General features: G+C 47.9%; 3 protein-coding genes across 4 annotated transcripts in view; 2 read left to right on the forward strand and 1 right to left on the reverse strand.

Annotated features, from left to right (window-relative positions):
• The window catches only part of Shmt1 (serine hydroxymethyltransferase 1), a 20387-nt gene extending 18937 nt beyond the window's left edge, over positions 1-1450 (forward strand). For both annotated transcript variants that reach the window (XM_028776572.1, XM_028776573.1), the window contains one exon: positions 264-1450. In XM_028776572.1, coding sequence (XP_028632405.1) covers positions 264-436 — 173 coding nt within the window. In that variant the 3' untranslated portion in view covers positions 437-1450. The remainder of the gene's footprint in view (positions 1-263) is intronic.
• Positions 1270-12677, reverse strand: Smcr8 (SMCR8-C9orf72 complex subunit). Its single transcript, XM_028776571.1, has 2 exons — positions 9829-12677; positions 1270-5790 (listed from the first exon to the last, which is right to left on the reverse strand). The coding sequence occupies exons 1-2, from the start codon at positions 12180-12182 to the stop codon at positions 5337-5339; spliced, it is 2808 nt and encodes a 935-aa protein (XP_028632404.1). The 5' UTR covers positions 12183-12677; the 3' UTR covers positions 1270-5336.
• Positions 12678-12946: 269 nt separating this feature from the next.
• Positions 12947-14340, forward strand: part of Top3a (DNA topoisomerase III alpha) — a 39744-nt gene continuing 38350 nt past the window's right edge. The window contains exon 1 of the mRNA XM_028776587.1: positions 12947-13281. Within this exon, the coding sequence (XP_028632420.1) occupies positions 13102-13281 (180 nt within the window). The 5' untranslated portion in view covers positions 12947-13101. The remainder of the gene's footprint in view (positions 13282-14340) is intronic.

Raw genomic sequence — 14340 nt, forward strand, 5'->3', positions numbered from 1 at the left:
ATGAGATATTGGAAGTTCACATATCTTGCTTGTATGTATGGAGTTTCTGATGTGTTTTAGTACCTAGGACCCAGCTATTGGTCAGAGCACGGGATAAGACAACAAAACCACTCTTGTCTACAAATCCCTCTTGTATGAGGTTTATAAATAACGTCACTGCAAAGGGACACATCCCAGAATCACCTGAGGGGACCATTGACACCTATGAGTTATGACAGGATATATAGTGAAGGAAGTCCCACATGACACTGTCTTTTGCACAGGGATAGAGTTGACTTTGCAGATTCAAAGCCACATGGCCGTGAGGGCCACGCTGAAAGAGTTCAAGGAGAAGCTGGCAGGGGATGAGAAGTTCCAGAGTGCTGTGGCAACTCTCCGGGAAGAAGTGGAGAATTTTGCTTCCAAATTCTTGCTTCCTGGCCTTCCCGACTTCTGACAGGGCTAGCACAGCCTGTGTTCGCCAAGAGGGTAGTATTATTCCTGGACCCTGTGAACTCTGTGCCCTCTTGAGGCTGTGAAGTGGACCACTGAGCTGCATCATGCTTTGGTGGGTGTTTCTGTTTACCTGTTTTCAAATATTTTGGGAACAGGTTATTAAGGACTTGAAATTTGAAACGTGTTCTGTAGCCATTTGACCTCCTCACTCATGCATATGAGGCAAAGCTATTAAAGATTCCAGAATTGTCCTTTCTGCTTACTCAGTGGGTCCTGTGGCAGGTAAGCAAATGTTTAACTTCACCCTTGTATTTTCCATTCTTCCTTTTCTGTTGCCCAGATACCAGAGGAGCATTGAGTTTTCTGCTCTAAGTTTGAGGTTATAAACTAGGTAAGTGTATAAGCAAGAAGTTAGTGTTAGGGCTGGAAAGAAGGCTCTGCACTTCTGGCTGCTCTTCCATAAACCATCTGTGTAATTCCAGTTCCAGAGAATCAACACCCTCTTCTTGGTTCTGAGGACACCAGGCACACATGAAGTATACACATACATGCAGGCAAAATAGCGATACACAGAAAATTTTGTTTTAAAGAAAAAATACTGTCAGCAGCTTGAAATGAAATAGAAGGGCTAGGGATATCACTTAGAGAAAATACACATATTCCCTGTGAGTGCTGCCCTGGGTTCATGCCTAGGACACATACACAAAAAAAATCTTGTACAGCTGGCTGTCTCCATCGGTGTACAAACCCCTTCCTGGTTTAAGAATCAGCAGAGGCTAAAGGTTTTATATTCCGCCTGCCTGAAATAATTCCTACAATTAGGAACCCAAATGCTACCTTCTGAAAGAGTCTTTATTTTTACATCACTGAATTGCAAACCATCAGTAACTTTTTAATATGGACAATCAAATTTTTACTCACAGAATGTCTACAAGAATTATATCTTTAAAAAATACAACCAGTTTTTATATTTTAAAAATATCTGAACTCAAATAAATTAATATCTTAAAAAGTACACTCCTCATACTATTTATTTGGCATTTACTCTAAGCTTTTGTGCATGATGCCTGTGGGACATGATCACATCCGCAGTGCTCTGGTTCCAGTACTGTGACTGAAGCAGGGTTGGGACACATTTATAGACAGTATGAACATGCAGTAATAAAATAGCTTCTTAGAAAACAAGTTCCTTACAGAGTATGTCGTTTACTGCAACTGCTGTGTCCTCTGTCCAGCCTGCAGCTCCAGCTGTCCGGCATAAGATAGTCTGGCCAAAGCTCCCTGAGAGCTGGTCCACTGTTGGTACTGTCGCCACAAGAGAAGACTGTGGTGTCAGTTTGCATGTGGTGTGGTGGGATATTGGTTCCCTCAACTCTGTGGGGCCCCTGTGCTTCCTGCCTAGCTGAAGACAGCTGGCCCCAGTTAGGGCCCTGTGGGATGCTCTTTTTTTCATTGCTACATCTCTATCCCTCCTCCTCCTTCCTTCCCAAAGCTTTAACAGAATCAGATCTTAGTGGGCCAAGGGCTCAGAGAAACAGTATGTTAAACTCAAAGGAAGCTTTGCTTTCTGAGGAAAAGAAAACAAATTCCCTCTCCTTTCTGCAGCATAAGAGTGAGTATGCCTCCCTTAAAGATTACAGTTTGATCACAGTATTAGAGTGAAGCCAGAAAGCTGGCTTGTTTCAAAGTACAAGCCAAGGCACTTTCTTAGGAGCTTTCTAGGGAAGTAAAAAGTAGCTTGGATGGCCTCACTGCTGTGAGGATTTGGTTCCTCCAAAGGCCTTGCATACCTGATGCATCATCCATCGCTGAGAGATGAACCATGGTGGTGACACACTGGTCCAATATACAACATCCAGGCTGGGGGAATGGCATGGACTTAACATAGCAGACGGGTGGCCAAGACGCATACAAGATATTCTAGAAGCTATGCCTCCAGGACCACAGAGCTCAACTGCTGGCTTTAATACTTGGCAAAGGAGAAGGGAGGCCTCCTGGTCTTCCTAGGATTATGAAACAGGAACTAATTTAGATGAAGTTGAAACTGTTTATATTTTAAATATTGTACCTGATCAGGTCCCAACTACAGTCCAGTTCCAAGTTGAAGAGCAACTTTAGCTACTGCAGTAGCAATTGCTTGGCAGTCAAGTTGAAACAAGCAACTTATCAGTTTTAGTGCCAGGGCTCAAAATAGGAATAAAGAAGTAGTGAGTAGCTCCGTTGCCTGTGAGGTGTCTTTAATAGTGCATTTTATTAAGTTAGCCACACTAGGGATGTAGCTCAGTTGGTATAGTGTCTGCCTAGTATGTATGAAGCCCTGGATTCAATTTGTAAAACTTATGACAGGCATGCAATCTCAGCATGTAGGGGGGATCAGAAGCTTTACTAGCCTAGTACTTGAGAAACACTTCAAATAGAAACTTGTTTTTTGAGACAGTATCATAGCCTTGGTTGGCCTGAAGTTCATCATGCAGATCAGGGTGGCCTCAAGGTTGCAGGCATCTTCTACCTGCCTCTTCTCTTAAGTGCTGGGATTAAAGGTGTGTGTCACTGTGCCCATGACCAACCGGACACTTGAGGAGTTGAGTCCTGTTGCATAAGTCTCCATAACATCAAGGTGTACACATACTACCTTTTAGAAGATTCCAGTCCTCTAAAGCAAAGGAACAGAGCATTAACTGCCTCTATCGAAACTCAGCTCCAAGGAGTGATACTCTGAGAGGAAGCATGATTTCAGCATTAATTAATCCTTTTAAATCAGCCAACAAAGTTTTACATCCCAAGTCTAAACCTAGACACTGGTTCTGGTGGCAAACACCTGTAATTCCAGCAGTTGGGATGTCAAGGCAGAAGGATCAAGAGTTCAGAGTTATGCTTGGCTACATACTAAATTTGAACCTAGCTTGGGTTATATGAGATCCCATTTCAAAAACAAACAAATAAAACCACAAACGGAGTTTAACCCTTGTCAGTTTTGTGAGGAACCACTCAAGAGAGGCGCCTGTTCGTCTCCATGGCTGCCACACAGAACTGTTCTGCCCACTCCCACCAGTCTTGTATTCTGAGCCACCCTGTGGCTGAATGCCAAGGAGATACTTGCATGTTTACCCCTACTTTAGACCACTGAAGTGTATGTGCTTTCAGTATCCAGAAGGCCAAGTATGGCTGCTGCCTTTCTCGGCACGGGCACAGTATTCACCTTTAGAGTCCCCCATGTTAGGCAGTGGTACCAGCAACTGACCGCCTCCCAGCCTGGCTCTTGAACTCTAGCACTCTTTCATTGGAGGCCTGAGAAAATGGCACTTAGCCAACAAACACTAAGAAGCAATAGCAGATGAGGGGCCCATGAGGAGAAACTACAGCCACCAAGGTATCTGTAATGCATGTAACAGGTACAAACTAGTGGAGACAGTGCCACCTTTCTGGTTCTGTCACAGGCTCAGAAACAAAATCACATACCCTCTAACATGAAAAAGGGACCATGACCTGAAGTCATTGACCAGCATCAACAGACTGCAACTTTGTGTCAAAGACCTAGGCAAGGAATGTGACACAAGAGTGACATGCTGCAAGCCATCTAGTTACTTGGCTTCCACAGGTTCCTTTGAGACCTCAGTAGTGTGACCTGCTGACACAGTGTGACCTGAGGACGGGGACACAGCATCTAACTGATGCATATATCAGGCTGCTGATCCAGGTCCAATTTACTGTAGCTTTTTGGAGCAAATTTAAAAGCAGCAGTAACAACCAGAGCTTCTCCTATTTAGGGAGAAAAGATTTTCAAGATTGTGAGAAGCATTCCATGCACACAAGAGGAGCTGCAACAGGAATCCCGGGAGGTCATGATGATGGCCACCAGGGGATCAGGTGGGGACTAAAAGGTGCCTTCCTCCCAGGTGCAAAGTGCCTTCAAAGGGAAAGGAACAACATGGGGATGATTGTGTACACTGCCTCCCAGATGTGTCTACAAAGATAGCCACCCAGGAGCTAGTACAGGACATCCTTGCTGCTATGTTTCAGTCAGTACACCAGCTAGCCAGCCAGAACTTAGTTGTCATCAAGCCCACAAGCCCTCAGGAGGTAAGTGTCTGCAAATCTTCCAGGGGAAGTCAGAGTTAATGTTCTGGCTGAGAGGAGCCAGTGGGCAGATCCTGCCAAGCACAGTGGTGATGGCCTTATGGTCTGCTTCATCTACAGCTCCCAAGGTACTTCTCAAACTGGCTGTAGCCATTTGGCATCTGGTTCACATCCAGGGCTAGTGACCACTGTCACAATGACTCCAGGGATTTGATGAACACTTCCTTGATAGAGCAAAGACAGGACAGAGGCTGTTTGTGGTCTGCAACCCTCATAGCCCAGATGTGTCTCTCCAACCGACCAGAGCACTGTTCCTTCATGTCCTTGTTCAGGAGCTCCCCCTCAGTTACTGGGCTCCAGGAAGCCAAGTAACGGGCCTTGGTAGAGGTAGATGGAGGCAATGGCTGTCCTGCGTCCTACCACATCTTCACAGTTCCTGGGCTGATTGTGCCACTCAGATGTTATTTGGGCTTTGGCTACTTAGCCTCATCTTTTTGAGTCCCACAGAGTCTGGAGGTTTCTCTTCCTGCTCAGTCTGCTGATCCTTTGAAAATTAAGGACACCCCCTTATTTGGGAGCTACTTCCCTAACGAACCAAGAGCAGCCGCTACTGTTTTTGTAGCTACCTCTGAGGGCCAGGTGCTACCTCTGCTCAGCCCACTTCACACACTGCCCAGGGCTATGTTGGAACTATAACTGCCACCTGTTTCCTTCCCACTGACACCAGAAGGCTCAACACTCCAGCTCAGGTAACCATTTAGTCACACCAACCCTTCTCCCTTCCCATACTCTGTCACAAGTCTTGGTCACAGTGGCTGGAACCCTTAGATTTTGTACAAAAAGCTGGGGACATAGTCAAACCTGAGCAGTGGGTGGGTGGTCCCAGGTGACTCCTGCATATAGTGCAATTTCAACAGCTCAGCCAGGTACTGCACCACTCTGATGTCCTCATTCACTAGTCCCAGGTTTAGTTTTAGGAAGCTGGTTTGTCTGCTGGCCACTGCTTCTTGTGTTTCCTCACTGTGGGCAGGCAGATGCAAGTGGTGACAAAAGGTATAGAGGAATGCCTTGGAGCAGAGCTGGGTGAGCATGCTCTGGACATGAAGGTAGTATGTGCTGCCCCGCTTGATCTGAGTGCGATGGTCAGCCAGGCGGGGCACCAGTGTACCCCTGTACAGGGGACAGCGTAGGGTCTTGCTGTCCAGGTCCAAGATGCTTGTATAGCGGCTATAACGACTCAGGGTATGGAGGGTACCCACATTGGCAGGAGAGGACACTCTGAAAAAGATAGGCCAAGGTCAGAAAAATAGCCAAGGGTTAGAAGAATGGGAGCAGCTCCTTAGGAGATGAAACTCACTGTCCACAAACCAGCTTACACTCAGCTGGCTCTACAGGAAGATCAAGTGCTTTGGTCTTCGGGGCACTTGACAGTGTAACTCCTGATGGTCTCTGATGCATCTATTACTTGCCTAAATGGATGTTCCACATAGTGAGCCAAACTTCCAGTGGTGCTCCAGAACTATCTGTCTGTCTGCCTGCCTGCTCTGCCTGGAATTCCTCACAGCAGACTGAAGCACACCCGGGCTTCCCTCGTCTTGGATCTTAGCTTGGTTAACCTGGAATTTCTCACAGCAGACTGAAGCACACCCGGGCTTCCCTCGTCTTGGATCTTAGCTTGGTTAACCTGGAATTCTCACAGCAGACTGAAGCACACCCGGGCTTCCCTTGTCTTGGATCTTAGCTTGGTTAACCTGGAATTCTCACAGCAGACTGAAGCACACCCGGGCTTCCCTCGTCTTGGATCTTAGCTTGGTTAATCGTTTTACCCTTTTTGAGCCTCATCTCCATTTCTCACTGTCCTCATTCTTTCTGGGGTAACCAAAGGGACAAGACAAGTCACCTAAGGATGGGGCCTGGCCTGCAGTGGGGTACGGCTACCACTCTCAGCCCACTCCCAGCAGTATGGCAACTGCTAACGAACTCTCTCTTCTAGAGACCTTGAGTTGTGTCTCCCTTGGTTTATGTCCCTACGGCCCAGCAGCGTGTTTCAGGGCTGAAGTGGAACAGGGCAAGTGCTCAGCCTCCTGAGGCTGTCCCCTAAAATCCTCCCGCAAGTTTCTAAGTCCCAACTCAGAAAGGCCTCAGTTCCTCTTCTTTCCCTATTCACTCGAATGCTCCCCCCTGCCCGCCACCCATCAGCTGGCTGCTTGCCCACCATGTGGCCAACCTTCATGTCTAGTTCAGAAAGCATAGTGCCCTGAGACTCCCCTCTTAAAATTCCCACCTTTGAATCTGTAATAAACTTGTAAAAACAACAGCTTTACTCAAGGGTAGGACAAGAGTAGGTAGATCATTTGCACGCCATGCACAGGCCCTGGTTTCCATTCCAGCAACACAAAAAACAGAAAAGCTCTCTTTTAGAGCAGTCTTCCCAGCTGGGCAGAGGTGGCACACACCTTTAGTCCCAGCATTTGGGAGGCAGAGGCAGGCAGATCTTTTTAGAGTTTGAGATAGCCTGGTCTATAGGGTGAGTTCCAGGGCAGCCAGGACACAGAGAAACCCTGTCTCAAAAAAACAAACCAAGCCAAAGACAAAAATACCCACCCACCCCCTCTCCAAAAAAAGCAATCTTCCCACAAAAGTAGCATTACCACACTGGTCTAGCAAATAGAACTGACAGAGATTTTACATATTTAGGGCTTATGTCAGACATGATGCTATAGAACAAGAAAGGCCACTGGAACCATATTTTTTCCCTTCTTGTTGCATTTAACAGTGGTTAATTAAGCATCTACTACCTAACCAAGCTGAGACTACAATGAAGAATGTCCCAGAGTGTTGTCTTGTCGTGGGCAAATTGGACCTGAGTGGGGCCTGGGGACTGTGAAAGGCCTGGAGACCATGGTAAGACCCACACAGGCCCTAGACCCTGATACAGCACACCCCACGAACAAGGGAGAATTGGGGCCTCATGAACAGGTTAGTTCATGAGGACAGTAAGAACTCTGAAGAGAGTGTCCTCTTCGGGACTACCCCCTTGCCACTCCTAGTGCCTCAGCAGCCCTCTTTCACCACTCGCCACACCCCAACCAGGGCCTTGCAGACTCCACACCAGCTTCTCTATCACATTCAGTGTGTCTTTACTCCTGGGGGTCCCAGGCAAACCTGAGCTTAGCAAGTGCAGCTCCTCTCCCCACCAGGCTCAGCTTGAGTTCCTACCTGTCTGACCCTCCATCTCCGTTGTGATGTCCAGTTTAGGCCATTTCACAAAATTCGGCATTAGCACTTCTTTCCTCCCAGTGGTGGTAAGATGCTGGCTCCTTCCAAGTTCGTCTGTTTCTGTTTCCCACAAAATTCTTCCTCACTCAGGAAGCCAAATACACAACCAGGCTTTGTGCTCCATTTCAGTGAACACAGTCTATTCTTCCAAACCTAGACTGTTGCCATCCAAACCAGGGAGGCTACAAGGATGAGGAGTCTGAGGTCACCCAGCTAGGACTCTGCCTAAGCCTCTGTCACACTCTCGCTCCCATTAGAACTGGGTCTTGCTTACCCATCATTCCTGATCTTTTCACTACTGTTTATCAAGCCACATATTTCTCCCTGGCATTTTATTTAAAACGATGGCAGACTCACCATTGGCTGCTCCAACCCTGTTTCCAGGCAGAAGGCCTGTATAGGTGAAAAGAACCAAAGGCCAGTGAAGCTAGTGGTTCAAGGTGAGGTTCTTTAAAACCTTTGTTTGAGCAGTTCCAAGTGAAGCCAAGACTTGAAGACCTATATGAACCCACCTCACAGAACTAGCCCTGCTGTTGCTCACAGCTCTGTGGACAAGAGAACCACTACACAAAAGCACCTCTCTCAATCACTTTTTTTAAAAGCCCCTGTCTTCTAATGCAGCCCAGACTGGCCTCGACACAGCAAATCAATTCTAAGGCCAAGTACTGTTCTAAAATAACACACTCCCAATCTGGGCCCTTCTATAGTTCTGTAAGGTGAGCACAGGAGTCCCCTGCACAAGAGAGGTACCCAACAAATCCACCACAGTGAGGGTGGCAGCACCCATAACCCAGCCCCCTGCAAGCTCCCTCTGCAACCACCACACCTCTAATGGTTTTCACCTCACAGTGTTCTAGTGTCCCGGTTTCACCTCACTTCCCCAGGGCGTCTCTGGATTAGCTGTGACCTACCCATTGCCATGCCGCTTCTGGCACATTGACCCCCAGTAAGTCGTCCTTTAGGGCACAGGCACTGCACAGACACTGACATTTGTGCAGGAACGTTCCTAGTGTTTGCGCCTCCTCAGTAGGATACTCACATGGTATCTCATATGCTAGCAGACACTTCACCACTTGAGATTCTGTGCAGTGGCTCAACTGTCATTTTGAGGGCACCTCCCTGAAATCTGTGGTCTTTTCTGCCTCCTTCATTTTAAGAGAGTGCACACTTGTACAGACCATAAAACAGACTTGCCATTTGTCTGCAGTGAAGGAAATAGCCTCAGAGAGGTTAAGTTGGTGACAGTGACAGGATGGAGGCCAGAGTCAACATGGCTAGATTACCTTGTAATTCTGGCACTGGGTAGTGACCATGCAATGACCATTGCAAATGGTCTATCAATAAGTCGACTTTATTTTCCTATTTTCTTGGAACACAGGAATGACCTATCTAAATATCTATGTGAATGTGTCTTGGCAGGATAGCACCATATAACTGAAGGGATTTCAAACAGGGGAAGGACAAGCTCTTGTGACTCCAACTTTCAGAGCAAATAGGACAGCAGAGTACAAGTTATTGGAGTTCTATATCTTCCACAGTGACAGCCACAATCCTTTACAACATTGTGACCTGGAGTCAGAACATAAGATCTTCAAGTCTAGTCATTCTCTGACTTCACTGGACCAAGGCTGCAGTTCTTACCCCAGACAAGTGGAATCAGAATCTGACTGGGAATTAACGATTTAAAACACTCTCCTAGGGCATGTAGATACAAGAAGTAATGTGTCTGCCTAGCATGCGCAGGACCTGGGTTCTATCGATAGCACCATACACATACAGAAGGAAATTAATTCTCCCAAACAGTTCTGACATGGAAGTGGGGAGGAGCCAGGATTGGCAATCACTTAGCAACTGTGAACCCCCTGGCCCACGACAGAGAAGGCAACAGGATGAAGAGTGATTTGCCAAAGGTTAAGAACCGTGAGTAGGGTTAGCTACTGTCTAGGAAGCCAGCTTTCCTTTTTAGGGTCCACAGATCCTAAACTGGCTTCATCCTGTAATGTTTAGAGCTTTTCCCCACCACCTGGAACCAATTACCTTTGTAGGCCAATAAGCTTCCACTTCTGAAAATCCATAATATGCAAAGGGGAGGAAATCCAGTGCTTCACCGGCTTGGCATAGCAGCCATAGTTGGGAACAAAGATGGACAGTGCAGTTACCAGCTTCCTGACTATGGTTTCATCTTCGCCTAGGACCACAAGTGTCCTCCCACTGAGCAGAGAGTAGATGGCTGGGTGGGCAAAAGGGTACTGGCGGATGAATTTTAAGGCATTCTGACCAGCCCTCTTTTTGTGCCTCTCAGAGGATAGGCCGGCAGGAGGTGCAGAGGGGGTTCTGTCTGAGCTGGTGGAGGCCATACTGCCCATGTAGCTAGCGGTATCCGAGTAGTTATCCAGGCTCATCTTACTAACATCTCGGCTAGCCAGAAGGCAGCTTGGATCCAGCTCATAAGCTGGGAACATTTCACAACTGTTATCTCGGGGAGAAGGGTCTGTGTTTTCCATCCCGAAGTCCACATGGAGCCCCTGGTCCTTCTGTATGTAGTGCTGTGGGGGAATGCTCACCACACCATCCTCATCAGAAAGAGTGTAGGCTGGGGTTGGGAGAGGCAACAATTGCCCTTCACTCTCCTTTCCAATACAGCAGCTGGAGTCTATTTGGGATGGGATATTTTCCAAGTTGCCCTCCTGAGTCTCATCCAGTTCTGGTGAGCTGGCACTTGCCCGGAAATGGATGGCCCCCTCATTATCTGCATAGGCTTCTTCTTCATTAATGGCACTTGGGTAGCTGGCCTTAAAGTCGTCAGGAATGAGGGCCTCAGAAGGGCAGGTGCTTAAGACTTCAATGCTATCCTCACTGATTGTCCTGTGGCTGACTGCTTTGCTACGGACTACATGGGGGCTCAATGGCACGGTGAGGCTGGCCTGACTGTCAGATTTCGACAACACAGAAGCTGACTTCTCGGTGCCCAGAACCTCAATGCTTTCCCCACTACTGATGCTCCCTTTCATATCCATATCCAGGTAGTCCAGGTTTTCTTGGGGGTCAAAACTGCTTGACTCTGTTGCCTCCACTCCCTTGTACTCTTCATCTCCAAGTTCCTGCTCCATCTTGATCAATACAGACTCCACACTGGACTTGTAAGAGCCAACACTAATTAACACTTTAGGAATGGGGCATTCTTCTGCAGGCTTGGAAGGCAGGCTCTCCTGACTGGGCTGAGAGGGCACATTCTCTTGCTTCTCCATCCTGTCATCAACCTCTACAAAATCTTCAAAGAGGAAATTTGTTATGGGCTGTTGTTTTCGAAGTGCTCTGTCAATCTGACTGGTCAGGAGGTAGCACAGGTCTCCTCTGAACATGTGTTCAATGTGGCTAAGCTGGGCCAGGGTCTGAGTGAAATACTCAGTGTCACAGAGCTCCTCCAAGGTCTTCAACTTCTTGTCAAAACACTTGGTGGATTTTGCTTTGATGAGTTTGGGGGTGTAAGCTGGCCTGCAGGTATAAAGGTCTGCATTAGCTGACTCCTCAGGATTAGAGGTAGTGGATACCTGGTCAGCATGATCCTGGGTATGCTCTGTATCACCAGGATGCAAATCAGGTATCTTCATCTTCCGACGAGGGTATGAGCGGATCTGCCTCAGTAAATCTTGATGTTCAATGATGGACTTCTCCACATTGGCCAATTCATTGGCTTTCTCGATTGCCTGAGAAGAATAAAAACCCTTGTCATTGGCTTTCTTCTGGATCTCAGTTTCTGTGTGTAGCACTGTCCTTGTGTAATCCAAGTCTTTTAGCTTTTTCTCAAGTTCCCCAGCGAATGCCTTCCTGTTCCCCATCTTCAAGCATTCAGATGCTTTGGAAAATTCAGATGAGAGCTCTTGGAATTGCTGCATGATTTTATGCTGGTCTGCAGAGATATAAGCCATACAAAAGGGCCTCACAAAGCCCCTGGCTTCCAGGTCATACAAGGTAAGGTGGTGCACATATGCAAAGGCCCCTTCCTTGGAGTCTCCCAGTACCACTTTAGAGTCCTCCACAAAGTTCAACTTGGGGTAGGCAGAACCAGGAGGATGGCCTACGAATGAAGCCTGGTAATCCACTGACATGATCCGCAAGGAGAAGTAATTGAGATCAAAAGTGCCAAAAACTTTGGTGTCATTGGGGATGGTGAGCAAGGGCTGGGGTCCCACCTGCTCAGAGAACTCGGAAATAAGGATGAAGTCCCTGGAGAACTTGGCCCCAGACAGTTTAGACCAGGGATTAGCCCCCTGGCTGGCGTAAGGAAACAGAGGAACTGAGTACTCCTCAGGCAAAGCGGGCTCATTGTAAGGTTCTTCCTCGTATTCATCTTCCTTGGTGAAGGCCACCACATCAGGGGCGCTGATCATATTTCCTGAAATATGGAGAGCACATTGAGAGGAAATGAAAATAGTGCAGGGTTAGTCGACGGGGGAGTCAGGCCTCTGGATGAGAAAGCGAAGTTCTTGCGGCCTTCTATGCACTTCCGGGGATCCTAAACTGCCCTCTCACACAACGAAGATCTCGAATTCCCGCAGACTCTCGAGGTTTGGAACCTGTGATGTCCTAGGAAGCCTCATAAACTCCAAAGCTGCAGGTCCGGATGACGGAGGCTGGCCATTCTCCAGCGTTTACCCCGGCCGGCGCAAGGTTTCTGAACCGAGGTCACCAGCACTCCCTGGAACCTACCGGCGACATCAATAGCCCCAGTTCTGGTCAGGTCATTAATTCTCGCCACGGGCTACCGCAGAATCAGTCGAATGAGCCGCTGCACGACCTAAGAGCAGAAACTGTCGCGGATCCTAGGACGGTACTGTCCCAGAGAAGCTACCGCGGCACCGCCATCTTGGTATCACATGACTCTCAAGCATCAGCGTCGCGTGACCCGGAAACGCGCACACAGACTTCCAAGTAAGTGGCGCCTTTTAAGAGGCCCTGCCAATCAGTCCTTCCAGAGGACAGGTCCTGTTAACTAACCACTGTCATAAAGAAAGGGAAAGTAGAATACAGTGGGGTGGAGGAGAGGAGGAAAAACGGTGTTGAGAGTGCCCGGGGCATGAGGCATTCTGGGAGTTGTAGTTCAAGGTTGCTCTGTGGCACAGTTGCCGGAAGTTGTCTGTGAGCGCGAGTTTAAGCGGGACTGGGACGTGTGGGTTTCTGATCGAGGTGGCATTTGCCTGGAGAAAGTGCATTATTAAGGTGGCTCTCAGAGTGCTTCGTGGCTTTTCGTCTGTGTTCTCCAGCATGCACGGGCACCTGTGGAGTTGCTGCTGGCGCAGGGCCTAGGGAATGATCTTCCCGGTCACTCTCTTAGCGTTTCAGTGGCAGCGACGGCCTGGAGGCCGTGCCCTGTCCCGCGCTGCCATGGAAATGGCCTTCCGAGGAGTGCGAAAAGTTCTCTGCGTGGCGGAGAAAAACGACGCTGCCAAGGGAATCGCCGACTTGCTGTCCAACGGTCGTATGAGGCGGGTAAGAAGCATTTCGGTTCTGCTTCCTTGAGGAACGCCCACAAAGTCGGACAGCGCGTTTGGGTATCCAAAGCCCAGGCGAAAGCGACTCCGCCTATTTTGCGGGCGGGCCTCTCCTGGCCGCCCTCACACCTTAGGCTCTCTCTAGCTTTCTGGCCTCTCGCAAATGTAAACCCTTTCACGTATTTGATAGATCTTTGCTCATCGTATCTATCTGGTCGTCTCAAATACCAGTTGAGGATTGGTCTCTCTTCTTTGCGTCTGGAGCGATTGTGAGAAAATACGTATTTTAAAATTCTTCCTTGGTGAATCACAAGTTCAATAGTATTGGAAACTGGTAACCAACTTCTTAAACTTGGCGTTCAAGCCTTACTTATCGAATCCTGTCCCTGCCTTCTGCAGTCCCTGTGACTTTACTGTCTCTGGTGGCACCCTAGGGGTAACACTTAGGTTTGGGATCTAGAGGAGAAGTCAATTACTACTCCTATAGGCTGATTGTAAGATACAGGAGAGATAGAATTGTCTCCTGACAAAGGGAAAAGGGAAGATGAGAAGGGTAAACCCCAAGAACTGTTGCATTATCACTTCTACTGAGGTCCTTCCTAAGAGCCGGTCCGTTTTGCAAATAGTTGAATCCCCACACCTCTGCCTCCAGTTTTGAAATACCAGGAAGGGGCAAGGGGCAGACAAGGTTAGGTAGACACTGGCCCCTAACTTCACCTCCTTAAAATGTCTTTGAGTAATTTTTTTTTTTTCTATTTTGGAGACAGGATCTCACTATGTAGCCCTGGCTGTCCTGGAAGTTGCTAAGTAGACCAGGATGGCCTTGAATAAAGGAGATCTGTTTGCCTCTGCCTTCTAAGTACTGGGGTTACAGGCTGACATCCAGCCTAACTACTGCTTAAATGTCTTTTTTAAAAAAATGTCTATGGGTGTTTTTCCTATATGTATGCCTGTGTATCACACACATGCCCACCAAGGACAGAATAGGTATCAGATCACCTAGAACTGGAGGTACATATGGTTGTGGGTCATCATGTGGGATATGGAAATCAAACCT

This window comes from Grammomys surdaster, unplaced genomic scaffold (assembly GCF_004785775.1).
Source record: "Grammomys surdaster isolate TR1022 unplaced genomic scaffold, NIH_TR_1.0 270, whole genome shotgun sequence".
In the NCBI taxonomy this organism is placed as follows: Eukaryota; Metazoa; Chordata; class Mammalia; order Rodentia; family Muridae; genus Grammomys; species Grammomys surdaster.

Excerpts from the sequence above, each read along its gene's own strand:
- Smcr8 (XM_028776571.1), bottom strand. The coding sequence starts at position 12,182 with ATGATCAGCGCCCCTGATGTGGTGGCCTTCACCAAGGAAGATGAATAC. Across the intron at positions 5,791-9,828 it reads AAGCTTATTGGCCTACAAAG|AGTGTCCTCTCCTGCCAATG; the intron begins GTAATTGGTTCC and ends TATCTTTTTCAG.